We start from the raw sequence: 26,734 nt of genomic DNA, 5'->3' as shown, positions 1-26,734 counted from the left end.
TTTCCACTTGCTTCCCCCACCGCCCCCAAATACATAAAAGAGATCTCTCAGCGCACAGGAGCTAATTGGGACCTGACATCCTGGCCCCTTCAGTAGCCAACCTACATACCCTCTGGTCTGCCGTGGATCCAGCTTCAGCATCTGAATCCCAAGCTCTTACCCTACTCACCAGTTAGTCCTAGTTGATATTCACTGCCCACCATACACTGATGTATGTTCCCCCACACTATGCATGCACGCCGGTCTGTCCAGTCGCTGTCACCATGGACACATGGATGTCTCACACCTGGTCCCACCCCAGTTGCTGCACTCAGACCCCAAACACGCAGGTGTGGGTTATAGAGAGCATGTCAAGTAGGAATGAGTTAGAGGTGGACTTTAATGAGAAGACAGGACAGACTGCGCTGTCCAGGCAGAGGGCATGGCCAGACCAGCACACTGACCAGCAACCTGCTGACAGGTGACTTTATCTTCTTATCTCTCCAGTTTTACACATTTTTTCCTCCCAAACCACCTTGATCCTCCCTTTCCACACCTTTGATTCCTCTTCTAAACACCCAATAACAAGTCTTGCATGATCCCAGAATGCTTTCCTAGGGGGATGCAGGGCAGGAACTCAAGATCCTGACTGGGGTACTGGGGTTTCTGTTCCTTGGTATGTGTGGCGTCAGGGCAGTTATCATATAAGCTAACACTGTGCTTAGAAAATCAGCTCAGAGTTAAGTAAATCTGGCCACAAAACACTTTTTTTTTTTTTCAAGAAAATGTAAAATTTTGAAATGACATTTTGTTCTGAAGTGGAACATTGTGAAGATTTCAGTTCCAAAACAAAAAAGTCTAGAAAAACTGATAAATAACCAATGAGATGACTTCCCTATTAGGAGTGGGGCACATTTTAAAGACAAATTCAGTGTTTTCTGGAGGGTGTTCAAAATAAGAATGAAGTTGGATAGGAAGAGAAATAATCAAAATTATAGGACTAACATTGCTGCTAGATTTTTTTGGTAACATTTAGAATAACAGCAAAAGCGCTTTATAAAGGTCAGAATGGCTAAACAATAGCTAAATGCTAAACAAAAACAAATGCTAAAAAATAGCAGAGAAGCTTCATGGGAAACCAACAGAGCCACATGAGGTAGCTTCCAAAGCAGACATTTGATTTAATGAATTTTTACAAAGTGGAAAGAAACATAGAATTATATTTTTAAAGAAAGATAATATGAGTGGAAATTTTATTTATGCATATAGCATGATCGTTAAAAAGACTGAAGTCATTCCAGCAAATTTGTGTATGTTACATTTTTAGAACTATTGAAGAAAGAAAAATGTTTCTCAGAACTAACAGAAATTGTTCAAGACTTTGTATATTATAACATGCAAATTATTCTTAAATTTTGAAAATGTGGTATTATTTCCATTAGCTACTTAATATAGCTCTTCCATGAACAATTAAAATGGAAATCTATGTTATTTCCATAATCCTTTTGGCTTATAATTAATGAGGCCCTATCATCATAAGCAAAACATTTTGGGGATGAGATCAAGGAATTCTAAATGTTCAAAGGTGACCCTTCCATTCTTTTTGAGGAACATCAACATCATTGTAATGTTTTAAATAATTTACCTATTTAGGGGGAAAAAAAAAAGTCTATCAGCATCAAGGAATTAATAACTGAACTAAAAGTCCTTTTATATTATTTAGAGGAAACTGCTAATGCCAAGCTAAATGGTGTAGAATGGGAAGAAAGCTTGGCTTTAGTAAGTGGTTAATACTTGGTTAATATTAAAAATCCTCATTTTTCTGTTCATTGTGCTTCTTACAAAATAAAACTTCCAGTGTGGGAGATTTACATCTCTAACTTGCAGGTCATAAACTCATATAAAAATAAATTTCTGATGTTACTTTATCTTGACATGTGCCTGAATTTTTATGAAGGAAAACCAATAATAGATATTGTAGGTAAAAAATCCTTCAAAAATGCAAAGGCTACCTTCTACCATAAAACTGAAAATGAGCTTGCAAACTTATCCTAAAGGAGTATTTTGTTGCTGTTGTTTGTGGGAAAATGTACCTGTGCAAGTGCTTGGTGGCATTAACCCCTCACTGCCTCCCAAAAAAACAACTTCCAAACAAATAAAGAATGGATCTTTTTAGAGGAGTCAGTCTACAAAGCCAAAAAGTCCCTTCCAATCCTAAAGTTTATAATCATAGAAAGAATTACGCTAATGTATAATTTTCCTTATCTGAGTAACAGTAATTTTATCTGGAGGAACGCTTCTGTGAATAAATCTTGTATGCAATGCTGAGCAGAAATATTTTTGCAATACAATTTCTAACATGTCAGATTTTTTTTTTCTCTAGCAAATAATTTTCTACTGACATTTTTTGCATAATTTACTGTATTTACTGCATTCACAATTTTAATTCATAAAAACACTGCTGTTGCATCTCAATAAATATTTTGAAAATTAACAGTGATGACAAAATAATGTAAGCAACATGTCAAGCTTAACACCATTGAGCGCTCTGAAAAGATTTTCACATTCAGTTTTGAATTAAAATGCTGCATCTCTTATTGAGTAAAAATAAATCAAAACAGTAATAGCATAAGAAAAAATATGATGACTGTCAATGTTGATGTCTATTGGTTTTGTGTAGGAAGATCTGAGCTGCATGTCTTTGTCATTGTTCATTGAAACTATTACTTGGAGAAAAAGCAAAACAAAAATATTCCTGTTCTACAGAAGCTTCAAGCCAATTGTTTTTCCCCTCTCTCTTTCAAACTGGAGAAGCAATTGTAAAAAGATAATACTAACAGCAGGTTCACAATCCAGTTCAAAGTTATTCATACTGAAAAGGTCAAATCTTACCCATTTTTGAAAATAAGTGCTTTTGAAAAAAGCATATTAGACCTCATCAAGATTCTATAGGAAGGGAAAATGTTGTTATAGCATAACATTTTATTTTCTCACATATGTTTGTGAGAATCTGGATTCAGTCAGAGGTACAAGTTTTCCTATTATTTCAGGTAATACCAGAAGTTCTTTCCCCTATTCATTATTTCTTTCCTTGCATGAGAGGCCATCGGTGAGAACCTGTATCCTTTGGTTGGGAGACATTGTATACAATAGTAGGGAAAAAAGAAGGCACCTCTGTGTGTATACAGGAAAGTCATCTAGAAAAATATAGATCAATGTATTTGGTTAACAGAAAAGAAATCACAACCCAAAAAACCCAACACAATAAGAGAAATTAAATCTGAAAGGAATAAATGCTGTGGATCTTAAAATGACAGTGAAAGCTATCAAAGTGAGTCTGGAATCTGGTATAGCGTTGTGGTAACACTTTAATATAGAGAAGAAATACAGGAGAAACATATATAAACTGGAGTTTCCATCACTTTTCTCTAAGTAGATTAACAGCAAAATATACAGAGATTCAGAGACTTTGATGTAGTCACAATAGGTATCCTCCGTTTATTGTTTGGACTGTATAATTTCATACTTATTATCATTGTATAGTTGGGAAAGGAAAGAATATAACATGGAAAGATTGTCTCTAGAGCACTTTCTGATGGAGCTCAGTTCTGCCTGTTCAACGGCAGCTTCAGTTAGTAGTTCATCCAAAATATTTTTTTGGGACGCTGCAGGTTTAAGAAAGGAAGAGATTTCTGAAGAAAGGGGTTTGGTATCTTTTTTAATCTTAGAAATGATAGAACAAGAGAAATTATACCAGGAGAGAAAATTCAGTGGCTGTGATTTCATAATCACATAATGTAGTTATAGGTAGTAACATCTAGAACATGACTGTTTGTGTGACGGTGTAATATAATTGTGGTAATTCTTTTCTTTCCATTGAGATAGATTGTCTTGCTTTTTTAGTAAATTCACGTGCTAAGTATATTCTTGTGTGAACAGCTTCTATGGAACACATTAGTCAAATTGAATGTGCTTTTGGAACTTTATAATGTAAAATTCTATTCTTTTAATATTCAAGAGTTAGGCAAAATTGTTTCTGCATATTTTTTTCTGGTAGTTCCTGTATTCTTTCTGTTTATGAATGCAGTTGAACAGTTATCCGCTGTCTTATACCTCAGTAACTTGCTTGGCTTCATTGGATTTATGAATTCCATTTATTCCAATGCATGACAGAGGAAAATGTGATTTAGTACTTCAGGGGAAGAACTTTCAGGTACATTGATTCAAACTAACAGCATTATATTAATTTTGTGGGATCGGCTTTATTTATTTATGTATTTTTTTTTTAATTTTAGATCATTACTTCAGTATAGTTGAGATTTTATTCAGATAAACAAAAACAATATCTGGGTTGCCTTCTGGGTTTTTACCATTAATTTTAAACCAGTTACTTTTAATTTAGAAGTGTGTTAAATCAAACCGAGCTGTCTTCCTTTTCATCCACTGCTGTTTTCTCAAATGCTTTTTTATGGTCCTTACGAACAGGTCCTCCTGGCCTTTCCCATCTTTTCATCTTTCAAATGATTTAATCATTGTAAAATTCTGATAGCTCTTCCTTTACCCTTTTCCAAAATCATTAGCCATTAAAAAAAAGAAAAAAAGAAAAAAAAAGTTGCGTACAGAGTGTTCTTTCTCTCCACTCTTAACACTCCACACAACTGAGAGTCTAACACAGGTAGGTAAACTTTCTAAGGTTTTCTGTGTTCATAGGGAGATGGAATAATGAAATTCAATTTTTGCCTTGTTCATAGATGCTACGGTAACAAACAGGATTAAGAATGAACTTCCACTCACCTCCTTACTACTGTCTATACCAACATGCTATCTTTCACCCTGATTTCCTGCTCAATATAGTGTGTTTAAAATACTTTTGTGAAGGCATTCAGATAAGTTATACCTACTGTTTCTTCTCTGTGACATTATTTTGATGACTCTGTAGTCTTCAGACACAATTTTTCTTTGTTTTTCTAATAGTTATCTTGCTCTATCAACACTGTCTGGATTGAGCTCATATGAATGCCAGGACTTTCATGATGGTTTTCATCAGTTTTCAAAAAACTGAAGCATGAGTAACCCTTTAGTTACCAGTTTTCCTCAGCAGTCTTGCCAAAATGATAATATCTAATTCACTGCATCTTAACTGTCAACTTACTTTGAAAATTAAAATTAACAGAGAATTTTATACCAAGGTGAGGGCCATGGAAGTTACCCAGTGAGCCTGTTTTGAACAGAGGTCTTCCAAATCTAATGTAAACATTTTAATTCCTCCTAAAGTCCTTACATCCAGACCCTGTGACACCTGCAACACATGGTCCCCTCCTTGTCCCGTCTCATTCTAAATATATTTTAATTGCAATAACACAACAAATATTTTACAGTGCAATTGTACTGTAATAAAGGAGAAAAAAAAATACTAGTGGCGGAAAAGGAAAGCACATTTCATTCAGAAGTGTTCTGCAGACTTTGCAGGTAGGACTTTCCTGTCCTTTATCTTAAAGAATTAATACTTTTTTTCAGTGAGACATTTACAGATGTTTGAAGGGCAATGAACTTTATAAATACCGTTACGTAGAGCTGTAGTGGGCTTTCCTTCTCTTTTTTTTCCTAACTCTAGATCTTCAGGTAGTAAGGTTATCTTACCTCAAAATCAATGTAGCTATGTCATTGTGTAATTATTTAGGTCTGATCTTCATGAATTAATGATACAATGTACGAACTCCTTTCACTAACTTTTTATATAAATATTTTGCCGTAACAAATCCCACAAAACATTAAGTTAGAGAAAATTAAAGAGAAAAGTGGCCAGGAATGTCATAATTTCTGAACCCAGTAACAGCTCAGTGTAAATCTGTAAGTGTTCTTTCATCTTTCTTGAGCTCATTAGCTGTAATAATCTTCCTGATTCTGGGTCACTCATTGAAGTGTAAAACTCACAGGGATATGATTATATTTACCTGTTGTTAAGACTTAATTTTTTTTGACATCTAGGGACTGATGAGAAGGGTAACTGTACCTAATGTTTCTGCATTATTCCGTAGGCATTTTGCAAATCTTGTAACTCAGCCAGAAGGAATATTCCAGCATGTTTTTCTACAATATCTCAATGTCATCGTCCCCTGTAGCAGGTGATGCAAGCCACAGAAAGGTTACTAGCTTAAGCAAGCAATAAATTCCCATAACATGAAGTTTAAAAGACAGATCAAGAGACGTTTTCTTCGGTGATATGTTTTAAAAGCAACTACTGTTGAAAATTGATATTTTCTTTTATCTTATTCCTAAAACTACTTATTTCCACTTTTTTTTTTCATTTTGCACAGTAATCTGAAGACAGATTAGTGAAATAGTCTTTAAACTGTAAAGTATTTAAATTTAAAAAAAAATATGCAGAAAAACCTTGAAGCAGAAAAAAAGCAGTATACAATTTATTGCAATGAAGACTTGAGTAAGGAAAGAATGCATGCAGAAGCTAGAAGCAAATTCTGAAAAAAGAAAAAATGGAGTAACTGAATGAAGCAAATATTTAATGAAACAAAAATAGTAGCAAAAATGAAAACATATAAGCTTACCAAAATATTAAAATATTATCCATCAGGCAATGACAGAAACAGTAATGTTTACAATTTTCCCCTTATATGGGAATTTTAGTGTTTGCTATAGTAAGTAAAATTAGTTATATTAGTTATCAAAGGTAAGGATATATAGAAGCTTTCAGTGAGTATTATAAATTTATTTTAATTTTTCTTGTTACTTAGTACATTAAGACAACTCAAATAGAATATTTGTGCAAAAATACTTGTGAAAGGAATGCACAAAATGATGGCACAAATTGGGTGCTGTAGTCTTTCAAAAACTGGGATGTATTTAGTTTTCAGTACAGTACTTAACACTCAGAAGGAAATCTGTTAAGAAGGCTGGAGTTACCTGATAGTTTTTCCAAAGTAGGGCTTTAAGATAATACTGAGGCCTTCAATGTTTATGGATTTTAAATTAAAATAAAAATCTATATCTTATATCTTTGTAAAAACAGAAGCTTTAATTGCTTATGAATTGCAAGAAACAAGTTGCTTTCATTTATTCCTATTTACAGGAAAAAAATCAATTCATAATTTCATAGAGGCATGAACAGCTCTTTAAATAGATTATTTCAATTATTCTTGCTGTTTATTACTCTGCATGGGGTCATTAACCCTATGAACATTTAGGATTACAGATTTACACAAGCAAAATATTAATCAAATCTACATACAAAGCAGGACAGAATATCTCATGTTGAAAATGTTCTTAATTGTTTTGCTGAAGAGGACCATCTAGGAAGATGTTACCCACAATTAACAATTGGTCGTCTTTGACAAAATGTTGTAAAGAAGAAAAAATACAGATTTTAATGAAGTGTTGATAAGGGAATGAAGTACAAACAAAGGAAGAAAGTTAAGTCTTCTGATTTTCTCCATTCTGAATATAGTTTTGAAATGTACCTTAAAGTTTTTAAATTATACGATATGTTTGGAGGTTTTTTTCAGTATTTTATTATTTCTGCTGGGCTTTTTTTTCACAGGGGTTTGTTGTTTTTTTTTGTTAGCAAGTGAAAAATTTTTGTGACCTTTTTTTGTGAATAGAATCCTAAAATGAAAAAAAGAAAATATGATCTTGAAAAAGCATCACACATTTTCTAAATGAAATCTGAAAATATATTTATTCATGTCAATTAACAGTCTGATTCTTATTGGGAGCTTCTTTATTTCAGCATTTCTGAATATTAGAATACATCCTTGGGTATCTAATCTCCTATTTCAAAGTATAGCTAATGGATGGGTTTCGTTTGGTGGTGAGTACACTAAGTCCAGTGTCAGTTAAAAAAAATTAAATCACTATTAAAATTAATTCATATTTACTCTTTAAATTCTTATAAGTATTTTTCAGACAAGTACACATGCAGTGTACTCTAGCATGATTCTTTTTGAAGGTCCCAATGATTTGTTTTGTTTTTGAAATACTGAGAAGTCCTCTATGAATTTTCTTATTGCACATATGCTGAACTTTCAGAGAGTTTAATGCACTTTTAAACTTTGAAAACAGTTGCAGAATCGGGGCATAGAGATATTCAGCTTCTTTATATGGAGATCTGCTATCTTTCGGATGAGTTCTAAGAGTTACTCTATTAATCAACCCCAATCATGATAACACTGTTTAGCCTTGATATACCACTTCATATTACGTATTCAAAGAGCCTTTCCAATATTAACAATTACACTGTCTTAGTGGCACACAATTATAGCCTGGCAATCTGGATTTTTGAATGCATTGAGCAGCAGTTATATTCCCTCCCCTCCACATAAATCATATTGAGATTGCTGCAGTAATTCAACAAAGTCAACACAACATTTATATCCAAGAAGTAAGTGCTATTTCTTAAAAGTTGTTTAGGTTCACTGTGCATTGATTTCAGCTTATTACACTGCATTAATAACTTAGTCACATCCCTCAAATTACAACAAAGTAATTAAGAGAGACAGAAAAATATAATTACTTTTTGTTTGAAAATTCCGTAATTTCTGTGCAGACTGGGTAAATTATTCATACTGGGTGTGGATTCCATTTTCGTTTCACTGCACTGATAGCATAATCACATAGTCCTAATTATAGAGATAGTAAATAAGAGAGAAAAGAATATAGCACTCCTTTAGAAATTTCTATTGGCACACTAAACACTAATTAAAATTCATTATTGCATCACATTTTGCACAGATACAGAAGTTTTGCAACAAAAAGAAGAGAAGATATTTTGAGTGGGCAGGAGGAAGACAGAGGGTTACTGTTAAGATGTTTTTCAGCAAGTACTATTCTTGCTCTCTCGCCCTTCTTCAAATGCTTACGGTTGTTCCCTTAAAGCTGTTGCTGTTGCTCACTGAGGCAATGTGAGCCGGGGCACTCTAAAAAGAAATCCAGTGCGAGCATTCATTTGCACCAGCTGCAGAGCTGATACAATTTTCATCGTGTTTCTCTTGAAGAGCTGGTTAAGCAGCATTGCTATTACACACTGTTCTCTCCCCCTTCACTGCCCTCTCTCCTCAACTCCACCCTGTGCTTATAGAAGTCTGATTTTAGCATTTGAGACTCTGTCCTGGGACTACCTGCATCTCCCTCTCCTACAGAGGGAGAGAACAGATGAGCAGCCTACTTACCTTCTGCCCCTCTTGGATCTGAGGGGAACCTGTTACAGGGAGAAAGAGATGAAGAAACAAGCTTGATGTTCCTGCCGTTACCAAGTTGTAATGGCTTCAGTTAATACTGATGGATAACGCTGACAGATTTCTCCTTGGAATGCTGACCATCTTGCATTCCTCTGTGCCTACTACAGTGATGGCAGCGATGATGGCACCTCTGTGTTGTAATGTGCAAGTAGGAAATGGAGACCAGATGTTAAGTGAGTATGCACTGCTCAGTTACCTGGCCCTTATCTCCTTCAGGAAAGGCAGAGGAAAAGAGTGCACTGTGAACCTTACACTTACAATCACAAGTAAATACTGTGGAGTCTAAGAAATTACCCACTTTTGCCTGTTTTCACTCCTCTCCTTGTCTTGCTTGGGAAGAAAAAAGGCATTAATATAATCATTGGAAAGGACTGAATGGCAGATGTGTCTCAGGGAGCATTCCTTCACTTGACATTAGGCACCTGCAGAGCAGGTGTTTAAGTTGATCTAGGTATTTAAATCTGTGTTGTAGCTAACAGAGACTATATAGAGTCAGTTTACTTGATTACAGGCTGATGTACATGATTAAGCACTGCTGAATCTATTGTCCAGCACTCCACTGATAATAACAGGAGCCTTGCTGTTAGGACATTGTAAACACCCACATTTAATCAAATTCTACTCTTTGTATCTCATTTGTAAGCAGATGAAAGAAGAATAAATGTCAGTACTGGAACATCAAGATGACTTAAAACCCTGGCCTGCATTCAGCAGTCAGAGGATTCTGGATACTCTGGCAGAGTTGTCACTGGACATAAAATTAAAGCTGGGAAAAAACCCTGCTTTTACAGAAACAAAAATAAAGGTTTGCAAATTTGGCTTTGATCCTAAGTAACAATTTAAATGAGAGCCAAGACACCGTAGAAGATATGAGCATGAAGCTGACTTGGAAGTAGCCTATGTCCAGTACTCTGCAGGAGACATAACGTGGAAGAACACAGAGAACGAGGACTTCAAATAGAGCTTTGTATATCCCAGTAATTACTGTGATCAGCTAGATATTACATGGGATGTCACTTTTAGTTAGACCAGAAGTTCATGTTGGCACTAAGAAACCTTAATAAAAATGTATTTGGATATACATTCACAGAAAATCTGATTTAACAAGTTTTTGTTATGTGGCAAAAAAAAAAAAATAGTTATATCCAAACATTCCAATCAATTCTGCTTCCAACTGCACCAACCATCACTGAATAGACAGTGCCACACAAGGTGGTCATATCTCCTCTGAGACAGGCTCTTTGCCATGCCCCACTTATCTGATTTTTTTTTACCAAAACTCAATCCAAATTCCATGTTCTTGCCTCAGACTGATCATGATGAAACAATATACTACGCATTTGTAGTATGATTGTGCTTGTCAGCTAGAGGGATCAAGCAATGCTGTTTCTCTTGTAATCTAGGGACTAAATGCAGATTTTAAGATATAATCCCCTGGTAGCAAACAAAGTTGCCATGTGTGGATTTCTGGTTTCTATTGGTACTGTGGTTGGTGTATTTTAAGTACACCCACATCCTTCTCAAAACCGCTGTGAGAAAATATTCACAACCTTTGAAGGAAGTCTCTCAAGGTTCTTCTGGAAGGATTTGTATTGCAGTCCTTTTTTAGATTCCGCAAATCCCACTTTCTGCAAGGAGTAAATATTTTAATCTTGATGTGCAAAAATGCAAAGCTACTCCTGACTTCCTCAACTACTAGAAAAGTCTTCTTTCTTAGGAACAACAACTCCTACAGCTTATGTGGGATGAGACTGAGCATTTCCTTATTACACTGAACAGTGTGGAGTGTTAGAACATTTTAGTTTCCTAGACAAGTAATATATGTATGTACCTGCCTTAGTATCTATCTACCAGTCTATCTGTCTTCATGCATGTACATGCATGCTTATTCACTGAAATCAAACATTTTCATAACGCTTGCCATGAAAAAAGCTGTCTCTGTTATAAGAAGACATTTTCAACTACTCCAAAGAAGCAGCAAATCAGTAACTAACAAGACAATAACCTGTCTTTGGTTTAGGTGAGTAAAAATAATAAAAAACCAGTGAGCTCCTTAATATTTATACTAAGGTGACAAGAGGGTCAAATGCTTATTTTTTTAATGCTAAAATAAAAACCAAAGTCATAGTGTTTAAGGACTTACAAAAAAGCGCCTCCTGCCTGAAAATTTTGTTAGGCAAGACACTGTTATTATCTAATATGTAATAAAGAAAATACAACTGATTAAACCTGAGAAAGACACAAAGGTCTCTCTTCGCCTTGTTCGGAACTGAACAAGCTTTAATAGTGTATTGAGATACTTTACTACTGAGAATGTTTCAATGCAGTAGAATTCATTTCAAAGTCATAGCTTTCCTGTTAGAGATAGTTTGTCATGTCAGAGGGGATGATTATTCATGATAAGCCAGTGGCGCTATTAACAGCAATTTTTTTAGAAATGGGGGTACTGATTAATTTCAGAAATATTAGCTACTGAAAGCAGATATCAGTACTGCAGAATGGATGAGACACTTAGAGTAACAGTTGCCAAAAGGTGAAATAAGCTAAAACCAGGGAGCACATCAATTAAAGATGTAAAGTCACAAAATTTAATAGAAAATTATGTTTTGCTTACTTGATAAGAAGCGACACAGGTCCCTGCTGAGTATTAATGGCTAGAAGAGAGGAACTGAATGTCCAAGACTGTGCCATGGGCTATTATATAACAAATCATCATTAAGACTCAATAAATAATTAGCACCTTTTTTTTTTTTTTGGTGCTGATGAAGCCCAAGAAGAAAGAGTCAGATAAGACATCTACATTTTTCGCATGCATAAAATGTTTGCATGGGAATAATAATAGTGTAATAGTATGTAAGAGGCATTTGTGAATGCTTAATACCCAGCACATTAGCTAAAGTCTGTCCAAATTCCAATCACTAGATACTGCAAAAAGTGAGCAATATGCCAAATCTCTTTATCTCATACAAATGAACATGAAGACATCTAACCAACAATAAAATCTCAGTATTTACAATAATAATTTATTAAAACAGAATGGTATAACTGTTCTCTCAAACAATTTTACACGTCAAGTTAAACTACGCCATCCAAGTCAGAACTGTTTACTGAACTAGTCAGTAACTGACTAGTAACTAGTCAGTTCTGGAGAACAGGTGCATTTTTCTTTGATGCTGGGATGGAGTGGTTGTGGTTTTGTTTGTTTCCCTGTTTCTTATTTTCAAGGGAGGAGAGAGAAGAACACACCAGTGATACCATTGAATATTTATTCGTCTTTCCCCTTTCTGCAAATGGTCACAGCGTAGCTCCAGGTTTTAACTAGCCAGGCAGAGTGAAAACTCGTCTTTTCTTGATGATGATGACTCTACGTGGTGTTTTTTATCTCACATGGTAGACTGGCAAAATCAGCTGGGGTGTATGAATCTGTTAATGTGCTCTCCCTTGCTCCTCTCTCTCTGTAATTCACTGTCATAGTAAGGACAGCTGCCCAGGGAAACTGCTCATTAGGTGAAGTTTAAAACCTAGTTATTCACATAAGCTCCCAAAACTTTACCATAATATGCTGGGCTCCTCCTTGACAGCTCTGAGCGTGCAGTTCATCTGTCTACCTTTACAATGAAGCAGGTTGTCTCTGGAAAGGACCAGAATAAATATGTAGAATAAAAAGCAACAGCTTCAGTGGTCCTGGGACCATTTGGAACAAAATAAAACCTGAAATAGCAGTTGATTATATTGCTTGGCACTATAACCAAGGCAAAATATAAAGCTTATGATAAAAAAAAAATATTTATGAAAGAAGTACGTGATAAAGATGTTAATAATTTGACCTACTGCAAATTCAGAAATGTACAATGGCAATACGTTCAAAATTAAAAAACAGCCAGAACTGACAATACTTGAAAAATTACCTTTGCATTCAGACACATGAATGCATTGAAAAAATCATAGAAGTCTGTAGACTTACAGATGAAAAGCAGGATTTTTTTTTTATACTAAAATGCTGCTTCAATCAAAAATTACCTTTTTTTAAGAGTTTATGAGTAAAAGAAGACAAAATTCCTTTATCTTTTTAGAAATTTTTTTAAATGTTTTTCTTGAGGAAATCCTATTACAACATCCACTATTTTAAGAAGTAGACATAAAATATTGTTCTTCAAAAGATTTTTACTGACTAAACTTTCTGATAGGTCTAGTGTTCTTTATGTCTGGAGCTTTTGGTGTCTTTAATTTTAGAAAAACCCTGGATACCTCAGTACAGGCATTTGAATTTAATAATGCATCATCAAAATCACAAACAGGTATTACCACAAACACTGTGGTAATACCTGTTAAAAGTTCAAAAACCAAAGACAGTGATATAAAATAAAATTTGTTTAAATTCTGTAGCTTGATATGAGATTCCTAACTCATAAATTGTACTTCAAACAGAAAAATCTGTAGAAATATAATACTTGAATACCTACCATTGACAATCCTTAGTTTCCAAGATTATTAAATTGTTCTCCCTTCATTTTTAAAAACTGTGTCAGAAACTGTCCCATAGTGTCAGATCCTCCATGAGAAGTTCTCCTGACCTCCCTGCATTCACTTGACCCTTATATACTCTGTGGCTCTCTGCTTTTTGAAGTGGTGGTATTTTTTCAGTATTATCTGATCTAGAAAATGAAAAACAAGAAACCCACCCCAGTATGCCATATTGTCACAACTGTGTGTTTGTCTGTGTGTCTACTTATGGAAGGACATTTTTTTCTTTACTCTCCAGTGCTCTTCACTGTATTTTCTCTTTTTCACTTCTGTTTTACTTGCCCACCTTCAGAAAAGCTGTATTTGCTAGTATGTTCACTAAAGGGGTCGAGATCCTGCCTATTTAATTCAAATCCGCCTCCTATTTAACTCAAAATATTTTTTCACTGTTCGGAATAGATCAAAGATTATAGTTGGTTTTTCTAACTGCTGCTTGCTTTAATTCTGAACACATCTTTAATTTTGCTGCCCTCCGGTAGTTTAGGCTGTTATAGAGTGCACGGAGTGCATTTGGTACAATGGTCCAAACCCCATAGTAAAGGCATCACAGGGTAGCTATCATCATCAGGTTTTTATAGATGTTTCACTGAGAAAGCCTCTGTTTCACTGAGAATGGTAATGTTCCAAAAGCATGAAACATTTGTTAGATCTTTTTTTTTCTTCCCAGGTTTAGAGCAGAGTTTCAAATGTCTGAATTACCACGTGGTCTAAAGCAAGAAGGTTTTTGTTTCTTTTTTAAAACTTACATCTCTTCTGAAGGTAATCCCTGTGAGTGAATTAAAAGACTTTCTAGGTTGTTTACATCTGAAGCAATCTAAGCTGCCATAGAAAGTTGTCTGTTATTTTTTGAAAGAACTAAATAGAATACAGGAAAACCGTCTGCGGTAGTATACAGTAAATACTGAGCCATTGCTATGTTCAATTTCTATTGGCAGAAACCTAAAACAGAGCCTTAATTTTGTCCTGATTTTCCAAGCACTGAGTCTTCAAAGTCTTTTCTAATCTTGTTGAAGTCACTTCAAACCAGCATCATATTTATTTGATAATGTTTATTTCCTATCTGAATGCTTACTGGAACATTTTTCATCATTCTGGGTTTTCTTCCCCCTTCTTTCCCCTCCCTTTTTGATTTTGACTAAATCTGTGATGTTTTAGGAGGATTACGGAAAGTTTTTTGTTTTTTTTTTCTTTAAAGCTATATACTAATTTACACAGGTTGCTTAGATTTGCAATAACGTGTTTTCTGTCACTTATCTGAAACTGCTGCATGATTTCAAACTACCAGATGTAATATACCATAATTGTGTTTTTCTTTACTTTTTTTTTCTTCACTAGATTAAGTGTCTGTGTAAATCCCATTTGACATTCATCCCAGATCCTAGATTTTAATGAACCAGCTATATAGTGACAGAGGTTTACTGTGTATACCAATAGGCTTTAAATTTAAGGATTTCAAGTCAGCATTATATTGACTATTCTCCTCTTACAATTAGTGTGAAAACTGTAATTAAGGGGTTTGGACATTTGAAATTTAATTTAAAAGTGTAATACTAACCGTATCTTAATTTCTACAGAAGTTACTTTTGTTTTAACCTTTTTTTTTAAAGAGTTAATTTGCTTATATTCTACTAGTGCCAAGAGCAAATACTGTTGAAACATCTTATTGTGTGGCTGTTTCTCTTATTTAAGAATTATGATATTTATAAATTTCACAGTATTGTTAATTAATTATTCTGCTGTGGACAACTTAATTTACTCTATTTTTTTTCCAAATATAAATTTTTCAAGCCTTGTTATCTGCTTATATCCTAGAGACCCAAAGATCTGAAATTTGCAGCAAAATCTTTTCTCTATCAATCAACTTATATATAGTACAAGTTGATATATATCAATCAACAAAATATAGTAAGAAATCAATACAACAGTAATGTAGCTATAGAAGCAATATATTGCATGGATGATGCAATGATAAACTACTTCAGAAGTTTTAGTTTAACCTGCTACTGTAGTGGCTGTATCTTGCTGCTGTCTTCCATGAAGTTTGTGTGGAAAGGGCTGACAATTTACCAGCACATTTTAATGAAAAGAGAATTTTGCTCTGAGGTATGTTATTTGAAAATCCATTAGGAAGTTTATGCAGATTAAGACTTGTTATTTCTAAAAAAAGAGAAATGCTTCAAAATGCTATTGGCAGTTCATAGTGTTCTGGGAGTGGTCTTCCTTATCATTTTGACTTGTTAAGTGATGGTTCTAAGCTAACTTTAAAAAAATTCTGATTGATTATGAAATTAACAGTTTCTCAGATCACACATTTGTAAAAAATAAGACAATAAATGAAGCACAGTACAAAACCTTTGGACATGTCATTAGTTTTGCAGAAACGGGAACAGTGAAAAGGAAATGTAAAATAAATATAATTCTTTCAGCAACTGATCTTTACAGAGGAATCTCTGTTCATATCTTTTCCACAGAGAAAATTTCCCATGCAATCAAACACAAAATCTGCATTAATTCATTTTCAGCCATGCCTTTAATATGGTGCTCTCTTTAGGGCTTCTGGGAAGATTCCTGGATCAATTTCTGCTTTTATGCTGGTTACTTTCCACTTTTTAAGTGGAATAATTGCAGGAAGAGTAGGTAGAAGAAGAAAAAAGAGTTAGAGTTACTAATGAAGTCACTTTTCATAATTAATTCTCCTAAAATAAGGAGGTCATAGCTCAAAATGTTTATTCTTAAACACAGGAGAGAGAAGCAGGGTGGCCAAATGCCACTGAGACCAGAAATTATATTATTTGAAAACAAAATGATCTTAAAAAAACCCAAACACCTTTAATTTCTATGTACAATCTCTCCAAACATAAGAAATCTGATTCCCCTGCATGTTTGGCAGTGCTAGCATGTGTGATGGGTATTAAATATGGCAGGCTTTCAATCCCAGAGAAGATTTTTAATTCATTCTGTGATGAGATTCCAAATGTCCTCTCTTGTTTTTATGTCTAGTTCAATTGCCCAGATGTTTATCACATCTGAGAGATTACCCTTCTCTGGCTGCATGAGCAAGGAGGCAGTTATTTTGGAACAGATGATCCCTTCTCTATAAGGCATTTGAGATATTACATGAGGAATAGGAGAGAAGTATTGAAATATCCTTAGAAGAAAAGTTAATTATATACTGGGGATAAAAACTTGAGCATATTTCGGCTGACTTTGTTGAAACCAGACTTTCATTTGTGGTGATTGTAGCAATGCTCTTAATATAAAAGCAGAAGGCTATTCCCTGTCAAAGACTTATGTACAAACCAAAGTAATTAAGTACCTAAGGGCTGGGGAAAAACCCCTGTATTTTCCTGTGAAAGTGATAATCTTCTTCTGTTGAATGACTTACAGGGTTGTAGATTTATATTACGTCTTCTTTAAAGTTCCTCAAAGACTGGTGAATCTATTGAAGTTAAAGCCTTTTCGTTTTCAGTTAGAGGAAATGATTTAACAGTTTTCTGTTGTAGAACAAGAAATAGACATAATGACAATATTTATTTCAATATATGCAACAAAAATATCATGGATGCTTCTGTTAAATGAGATCCAGTTTATTTTGCCGCCTTGCCATTTTAAGCCTTCCTCTCCTCAGGATGGATTCTACGTGAATGTGAGCAGTCCTGCTCTTCTTTAGGCCTTATGTTTCTTAAACGAAGAAACATGCTCAACGTTGACATGAGCAGGCAGAATCTTTTGTCCCTTTTCCAGTTTTCACAGCTGAGACAAGTGGAAGACAACATTTCTGAGCCTCTTTCAGAAAAGGTGGCTGAAACAGAGATAAGAAATTACTCTTTGGAGGAAAAATGGTACTTCCATAAAGTTCTTCAAATGCAGTAATAATTACTTTAAAGTGATAGCTTCTTTTTCAGTGGTATTCTGTACCAGTTCCACTGAGCTTGTTGTAGGGTTTCCAGCCAACTCTACACAGTCAACTCTACTCTATCCAGCACAACAGAGAGAATTAGGAGAACAATCCTTCATGATTTATGGTCATCATGAAAATTAACTGCTCTGTGCTGCCAGAGACAATCAGGTGGTCAAAGATCACAAATAGAAAAAGGATGTTGCAGAAACATGCAAAGAGCAGGAGATACAAGTGAGTAAAGTTAATGGATTCTGAATGAAAGAGGACCACCATCTGAGGGAAAAGAACAATTTTTCAAATAGGTAGATTGCACAAAAAAGGGAGATGAACACAGATGACATGGCTAAGGAATACTTTCAGATACAATTGATTGTGCTTTAAGATGGGTGTAAGTGAAAAAGATGAAAGAATATGGGGATATCAGAAAATATACAGAAGAAAAAAAACGTGAACAATTCACCCTCCATTTTCTGTTTGCTTTTAAAGAAATGCTAGCAAGTACTGAATACCTCTTTAAAAGGAAATACACAAGCAACTTAAAAATGTATGAATGTGTTAATCAATGCAGACACAGTGTAATTATTTTATGGTGATGACTGTTATTAAAGAATACATTAAACAACGGTGATTAAATAAAAGTTGTGGAGTACTTGGAACGTAAGAGGTGTGGAAATACATTGTTAAAAAGTATAATTGAATGGTCAGGAGGAAAAGAAAAGGTGAAAGAAAATCTTGTAGTGTACTGAGTGGGTATAGTTATGGGACATCCAAGGGTAAGGGGTATGGATATGGCGTTAACTATTACTTGCTTTGTTAGAAGCCAATGAAAGTTGAATGAATAGATTAAGTAGGAAGTGATGTTACTGATGTTTACTGTAATTCCACAATGAATCAAAGGATGACTGAAATCAGGAAGAGCGGCAGTGTTTTATGATTTCAAGAAATATTTATCCATGTAAAATTGATGAGAATTAAACATCTGAATTTTAAAATCTGGTAGAAAACAATACCATGTTTGAATCATACTATTAAAAGAATATCTGCAGTGGTGGTGTTCATTTTCACATTTACTTCAAAAAGTATTTTTATTTTCTAGTCTAACTTCAAGCTTTTCAAAATTCTTTATCTCATGCTTTGAATCAAACCTTCTCTTTAATGAAAAACAGTTTGCAAGTAAATTCTGGTTTGAATGCTGGTTCTGAAACCCAGATGAAAAAGATCACAGTATATGTTACCAGTAATTTCAGCATGACTTTTGCTTTGTGAAAATAAATGTCATGTCTTCAACATTTGATCAGACCAGTCAGTTAATGCATGTTGTCTATTTTCGTTTCATTCGTTTGCCAAGGTGAAGAGCATTACAGAATGGATTAACATATGAAAGCAGAGATTAAAGTGCATGTTGTATGGATTCTGTTGGCAGGGGTTTTTATTTTACAGACTAAAAGGGTAGACCTATCAAACTTCATTGTTTGTTTTTCCCATTCTTGGAATTAAAAATGTATCTACTGACACGTGCATAGCTGTGTTACATTCTGCTAGTTATCATTGAAAAATATCCAAATTATATTATCTTGCAGCGTATGAATAATTCTTTTTTGTTAGAATTTGGATATGGAATAAAAGGAGTAAGTGAAACTTTTATGTCATGGAAGTTTATATTTTTTATATATGTATGGATAGTAACAATTATTGGATCCAATATGAAGCATTACATACTTTAGTAAGTAGTGTATCGTCTCACAAGGCATTTCCTGGTTGTTTTGGCTCTGTTCTTTTTTTTGAAAAATACAATTTTATTTTGGTCATAGAAGATCTACTATTTGAGTTGTTCTTTATAGCTTGCATTGAATTAACAGAATAGTACATATGCAATTGATAGCTATCCTGAGTTAGACACAGCAACAGTGACACAGGTCCTGAATTATGGAGCTGTATTATCACATTAAGCCAAAATTCACACGGTGCTTTTCACACTTCGTCTGGGGAGATGCATAGAAATTCACAGTGTACGTTATTTAATTTTCAAGTCTCTCTCTCTAAGTTTTGTCTCTAATACAACTGAAGTAGGCCTCAGCAAGACATTTCTAGGAAAAAATTAATTTGATAAATATATGCACACTTTACAATTATAAAAGTCTTATTGCAATGACTATATTTGGTGGGAGGTGATAGATTTCTAGGATGAAGATCTTATGATGAGTAAATAGTGTAGTTTTGTAAAGTGACTTGCACACAAACTGTACTCCAAAAGATTTTTAAAGTGCTAAATAAAACAGCTGAGCTTAAATAATAAATAATAACACATAAAGGAGATTTTAAAATAGTTGGAATATATGAGAGAGATGCAGAAAGACATAAATAAAACAGACTCCTGGCAATGAAGGTTGATAACAAATGAAAGTGCATAGGCACTGATATGAAAATGAATTCTCTAAGCTAATTTGCAGTAGAAGGTAAAATTTGCTATACATGTCAGATGAGGCAAATAAAGCCCTAATTACTTTCTAAGATGATCTCCATTCCCTCTATGTCCTATATATCTATGATATATTTGTAGTAAAAGAGTAATCACACTTCATAAGAGGCATGTTTTCTCATTGGAGCTAAATATGAAAAAGCCAAGATAAAAATATTGGATGTGTCTCTCTCCTGTTGTCAAGAAAAGTTACTTTACAGTGTAGCAATACAAAGTGTAAAATGTTAAGAGATTTCTGCTTAGTACTTCAGAGAAAGGGGTCTCTGCACATTTAAATGCTCAACACGAAGACAAGCTTGTGAATGTGCCATAAAGAAGATGATTTAATGAGCTCAAATATATACATGTGTGTGTAATTAAAGAGATGGCATCTGGTTTGTTTGTTTGTAGTTTGTTATGAAATGTATATCATGTTTCTCTGAGAGAGCATGCTGAGCAGCTGAGCGCTTTGTGCTTTCTCTCAGTCGATGAAATCCCCTTGCTAGCAGAGGGGGCTTGCTCTGAGCACGCTTAGGGAAGAGAAGCTTCAGGGGTGCAAAAGGCAAAGAAGGAAAACTGATCTAATAAGAGAGCAGAAAACCTGGAGAGGGAATGTAAACCTACAGTCAGACTGCAAAACTGATGGCAAAAAAAATAAATATCCTAAGGACCTAGAGGAATTAGGAACTGTTCTAACTGAGCGTTAGAACTGAGAGCAAAAGTATAGGAAAGGACCTGCCCTGGCAAGACACAGTGAGTTAGGGGAGATCCTTTAATAATTATTCTTGTTTTCAATTTTTTCCTCAGAAAATTGATTTTCTATATAAAAAGAAAATTGCTTATAGTCCAAGAAAATTTGGCTTTTGAATGTAGGGGCCATTTCAGACATTAGGGAATATTCATATTAAAAAGGATCTATGGGCAGGTCCACCTTTCATCTTTGACCCATTGTACTGATTTTGGCTAGGATAGAGTTAAATTTTCTTCATAGTAGACCCTACGGTGTTATGTTTTGTAGTTGTGATCAAAACAGTGTTGATAACACGAGGATGTTTTTGTTATTGCTGAACTGTGCTTGTACAGCTTCAAGGCCACCTCGTTTCTCATGCTGAGCCTCCCAGTAAATAGGGTGGGGATGAGGAAGAAGTTAGGCGTGGACATAGCTGGAACAGCTGGCCCCAGCTGACCTAAGGGATATTCCACAACATACCCCATCATGCTCAATGGTAAAAGTTGAGGGAAAGAAAGAGGAAGGGGGAGCATTCAGGGTTATGGTGTTTGTCTTCCCATGTAACCGTTAGGTGTGATGGAGCCCTGCTTTTCTGGAAATGGCTAAACACCTGCCTGCCAAAGTAGAATCATAGAATCATAAAATCATAGAATGGTTCAGGTTAAAAGGGACCTTAAAGACCATCTAGCTCCAACCCCCACGCCATGGGCAGGGACACCTCCCACTAGACCAGGTTACTCAAACACCCATCAGCCTGGTCTTGAACGCTTCCAGGGATGGGGCAGCCACAACTTCTCTGCGTAACCTGTTCCACTCTCACCACTCTCCCAGTAAAGAATTTCTTCCTAATATCTAATCTAAATCTCCTCTCTTGCAGCTTAAAACCATTATCCCTTGTCCTATCACTACACTCCCTGATAAAGACACCCTCCCCATCTTTCCTGTAGGCCCCCTTTAGGTACTGGCTACAAGCAGCCAATTAATTCCTTATTCTGCTTTGCTGATTTGCGCCGCTTTTGATCTACCTATTACACTGTCTTTAATTCAACATCCAAATTTTCTCACTTTTAACCTTTCTGATTCTCTCCCCCATCCCACTAGCGGGGAGTGAGCGAGTGGCTATATGTGGCTTAGCTGGCTACTGGGGTTAAACCACAACACCCACTTGGGGTCAGTCAAAAGATGTAAGCTGTTCATTTTAATAGTTTATTTAAATATAGAAAAGCTTACTAAGTCCTTTCTGGTTACAAATGCACAATGCAGTTATTTACATGAGATAATATGCAACAAATGGCTATTAACACTGAGTCTTTAAGTCCACAGTTTTCATAAACTGGAATTATTGATTGAAAAAACCTTGATCATAATAAACAGCCTTTCAGCCTCTTCCAGTCCCAAAATCTGGGGAAGAGCAGCAGAGTGTTAATAGATCTAATCCATATCAGACCTGCACCAAAAGAAGACTCATTTACTTTGCTCTGGATGCTCCTCTTCCTGTTTACAAAAAAACCAGGGAATCGATGTAAATACTCTGCTTCATAAGCAACCAAATTTAGTCATAGATGTTGTTTATATATATATTTATTTGCAAAGATGCTACCATATGTCTTTACATAAACAGTATGGAAAACACATTTGTTAGGTGGGTGGGGTTGTTTTGCATTAAGTGGTCAGGATTTGTATTAAAACATGGGCTTTACCTTTCAGAATGCAGTACTTGCAAAGAAGTATTTTGATAATTTTTTAGAAATCATGAATTCCAATGACATATTTTATTGAAGGTTGATATAAAAATGGACTGCTAACTTCTGTATCCTTGTTTGGTTTTTTTTTTAGGATTTATTTATACCTGTGGTGGAACTTTAAAAGGACTTAACGGCACTATAGAAAGCCCTGGCTTCCCATATGGATATCCAAATGGTGCAAACTGTACATGGGTTATAATAGCAGAAGAAAGAAACAGAATACAGATTGTCTTTCAGTCTTTTGCTCTAGAAGAAGAATATGATTATTTGTCATTATATGATGGGCATCCTCATCCTGCAAACTTTAGGACAAGGTAAAGAATGAATATTATTAAAATGTAACTTTTATTTGTATCTTAAAAATAACTGAGAAAATAGTTAAAGCTAATATTTTGAAATAATGGAATCTTTTTTATTTAGACTTTAAGGTGCACTTTCTTTCATTAATCATACATGTCTTAAAATCTATATGATGTGCTTTAATTCTATTTAAAGTGCTAAAATTAATCTAGCCTTCATATAAAATTTGTCTCAACAAAAAGTAATTAATTAAGAAGCATATGAGCATGGATAAATTAACGTAAATTGAATATAAGATTGTGGAGGTCTCAGTTTGCATGATCTAGTAGCAGTGGAACTTTTGTAATCTTTGCAACAGGAGTCTTTTGAGAGAGATCAGAAAAAGATAACGTACTGAAGACAGAAATAATAGGTATTTTTTTTTGCAGCTGTGTATGAGCATCTTCTAACACAAAGGGATAACGAGCGAAAAAAAGTGTGAAAAATCAAGAGGGTGATGGGTCACTGCACATTATTTATCTCTGTCGACTTCAGAATTCTGGAAGTCAGCAGCTTGAGGGATACATAATAATTATGCAATAGCAACAGATATATTATTCATACATATACTAGTTATCTTTATTATCACCTTTGTTGACTTCTATAAGTGAAGTTGTCGTTTACCTAGACTTCTGTGATGCCTTTGACAAGGTTCTACAAAACATCCTTGTTGCTAAATAGGAGAGGTAAGGATTTGATGGGTGCACTATTCAATGGATAAGGAATTGGCTGGATGGCCACATCCAGAGTTACAGTCAATGGCTTAATGTCCAAATGGAGATCAGTTACAAGTGGTGTCCCTCAGGTATTGGTACCAACACTATTCAATATCTTTGTTAATGACATGGACAGTGGTACTGAGTTCACTGTCAGAAAGTTTGCAGATGACACCAAGCTAAGTGGTGCAGTTGATTCACTTGAGGGAAGGGACGCCATCCAGAAGAACATTAACAAGCTTGAGGAGTGGGCCTGTGAGAACCTCATGAGGTTCAACAAGGTCAAGTGCAAGGACCTGCACCTGAGTCAGGGCAATCCCCAGTATCAATACAGACTGAGGAATGAATGGATTGAGAGCAGTCTTGCAGAGAAGGACTTGGGAATACTGGCAGATGAAAAATTCGACATGAGCCAGAAATGTGCACTTACAGCTCAGAAGGACAACCATATCCTGGGCTGCATCAAAAGAAACGTGGCCAGCAGGTTGAGGGAGGTGATTCCGCCCCTCTGCTCTGCTCTTGTGAGACCCCACCTGGAGTACTGCATCCAGTTCTGGGGCCCCCAGCACAGGAAAGACATGGACCTGTCAAAGCAGGTCTAGAAGAGGCCCATGTAAATGATCAGAGGGCTGGAACACCTCTCCTGTGAGGCAAGACTGAGAGAGTTGGGGCTGTTCAGCCTGGAGAAGGCTCTGGGGAAAGCTTATTGTGGCCTTTCAATACTTAAAAGGATCTTATAAGAAAGATGGAGAGGGACTTTTTACCAGGGCCTGTAATGACAGGCAATAGTTTTAAAACAAAAGAGGGTAGATTTACATTAGATATAAGGAAGAAATTTTTTACAATGAGGGTGTTGAGACACTGGAACAGGTTCTCCAGAGAAGCCATGGATGCCCTGGAAGTGTTCAAGGTCAGGTGAGATGGAGCTTTGAGTAGCCTGATCTAGTGAAAGATGTCTCCGCATATGACAGGGCGTTGGAATTAGATGATCTTTGAAGGTCCCTTCCAACCCAAACTATTTTATGCTTGTGTAGTTCTATGATACTGTGATGAAGAATGTAATATGTATTCCTAATCAGGGAACATCCAGAAGGAAATTAGGACAGTAAAATTCTTCATCTCAGATCTGCGCAGGAAGTGAATTCTTTTTGTCAAATGGATAACATGGTGGGTTTACCCTGGCTGGATGCCAGGTGTCCACCAAAGACAGTCTATCACTCCACCTCTTCAGCTGGACAGGAGAGACAAAATATAACAAAAGGCTCGTAGGTCGAGATAAAGACAGGGAGAGATCACTCACCAGTCACCATCATGGGCAAACCAGACTTGACTTGGGGACATTAATTTAAGTTATTACCAACCAAATCAGAGTAGGGTAATGAGAAATAAAAAATAAATCTTAAAACACCTTTCCCCCACCCCTCCCTTCTTCCCAGGCTCAACTTCACTCCCAATTTTCTCTAACTCCAGCCCCCCGAGCAGCACAAGGGGAGGGGGAATGGGGGTTGTGGGCAGTTCATCACACATTGTCTCTACCATTCCTTCCTCAAGGGGGAGACTCCTCACACTCTTCCCCTGCTCCAGCATGGGGTCCCTCCCACGGGAGACAGTTCTCCGTGAATTTCTCCAACATGACCCCTTCACACAGGCTGCAGTTCTTCACTAAATGCTCCAGTGTGGGACACTTCCACAGGGCGCAGTCCTTCAGTAATGGACTGCTCTAGCATGGATCCCTCCACAGGGTCACAAGTCCTGCCAGAAAACCTGCGCCAGCATGGGCTCCTCCCTCCATGAATTCACAGGTCTGTCAGGATCCTGCTCCAGTGTGGGCTTCCGATGGGTTCACAGCCTTCTTTGGGCTCATCCACCTGCTCTAGCGTGGGGTCCTACACAGGCTGCAGGTAGATATCTGCTCCACTGTTAACCTTCATGGGCTGCAGGGGGACAGCCTGCCTCACCATGGTCTTCACCATGGGCTGCAGGGGAATCTCTGCTCCGGCACCTGAAGCACCTCCTCCTCCTACTTCTTCACTGGCATTGTTGTCTGCAGGGTTGTTTCACATATTCCCACTCTCTTCACTACCATTGGTGTTGCCTAGCAGATAGGAGAAATGTATCTGTAATTAAATTGTTTTCTTTTTATTTCTGTGTTTCCATTTGTATTTCCTGTTTCATGAGTTTTTGTGTGCTATTCTGATACCAGCTGCAGGAAAGAGGGAACCCATGAGTAAAAGAATTGATAGTTGTCTTTCACAAGAAAAACCAAGAACATGCAGTTTTTGCATCTTTCTGCCCACTCCTCAAAAGATGAAATTCACATGGAGAATTGATCACATGTAGAAGTCCAAAAAGGCCCTCACTGTCAATCAAGACTTCTACTGGTGAATCCACTCTGAATTGTAATCTCAAAGAATATGTGAACAATGTTCTGCACAAGTGCAAAAAAATAGAACAATTACTACTCTTAGGAATTTACGGTTCTTACTGAGTTACAGTTTTAATGAGCATCAGTGCAAACAGGTGAATGAAGCTAAGAGGATGGAAGGAAGAGGAAAATAATATCTTGCAAAGAAAGAAACTTTTTCTTTGTATATCTTGTTCAAGCTACCGAGAAGGTTTATATGTATCTATATGCACATGTATGTTCATATCTACGTATCTCTATCTGTACACATAGATCTACAGCTACCTATCTACATGTGTAGATATATGGGTGCAGGATTCTTTCCAAGCCTTCAAAGCTATAGCTTTGGGATACATTTTTTTAAAAAATTCTGGTATCTTGAGAAGAAAGTAAAGGAAGCCTGGTATGCTCAAAAGTTTTGGTATTGTGAATTTAGGATGGTACTACATTCTTGCGAGGAAATGCATAAGGAGTCTTGTAGAAGAGAATAGAATAAGTCGGCACTTAAAAAGGAAAAGATGATTAAGCCTCCATATAGGTCTTGAAATAGACTACTTTTGCAAGACTTATGAGATCTTGCCAGCGTGTGGGTGCAGTAGAAAAATAGTACGCATTTGTGTGAGTGGAGAGTTGGGTTTTAAATTAAGAAAGTGTGATAGTGGAAGTAGGCAAGCTTTACTAAATCTT

At 35.8% G+C, this 26,734-nt stretch overlaps 1 protein-coding gene across 3 annotated transcripts in view; it reads left to right on the top strand.

The window, feature by feature from the left end:
- CSMD3 (CUB and Sushi multiple domains 3) overlaps positions 1-26,734 on the top strand; it is a 684,352-nt gene that overhangs the window by 62,440 nt on the left and 595,178 nt on the right. For all 3 annotated transcript variants that reach the window (XM_074577705.1, XM_074577704.1, XM_074577703.1), the window contains exon 2: positions 22,680-22,902. In XM_074577705.1, the coding sequence (XP_074433806.1) occupies positions 22,680-22,902 (223 nt within the window). The remainder of the gene's footprint in view (positions 1-22,679; positions 22,903-26,734) is intronic.

This window comes from Larus michahellis, chromosome 2 (assembly GCF_964199755.1).
Source record: "Larus michahellis chromosome 2, bLarMic1.1, whole genome shotgun sequence".
Classification (NCBI taxonomy): Eukaryota; Metazoa; Chordata; class Aves; order Charadriiformes; family Laridae; genus Larus; species Larus michahellis.
Note: the sequence above shows the minus strand (reverse complement) of the source record. Positions and strands in the feature narration are given on the sequence as shown.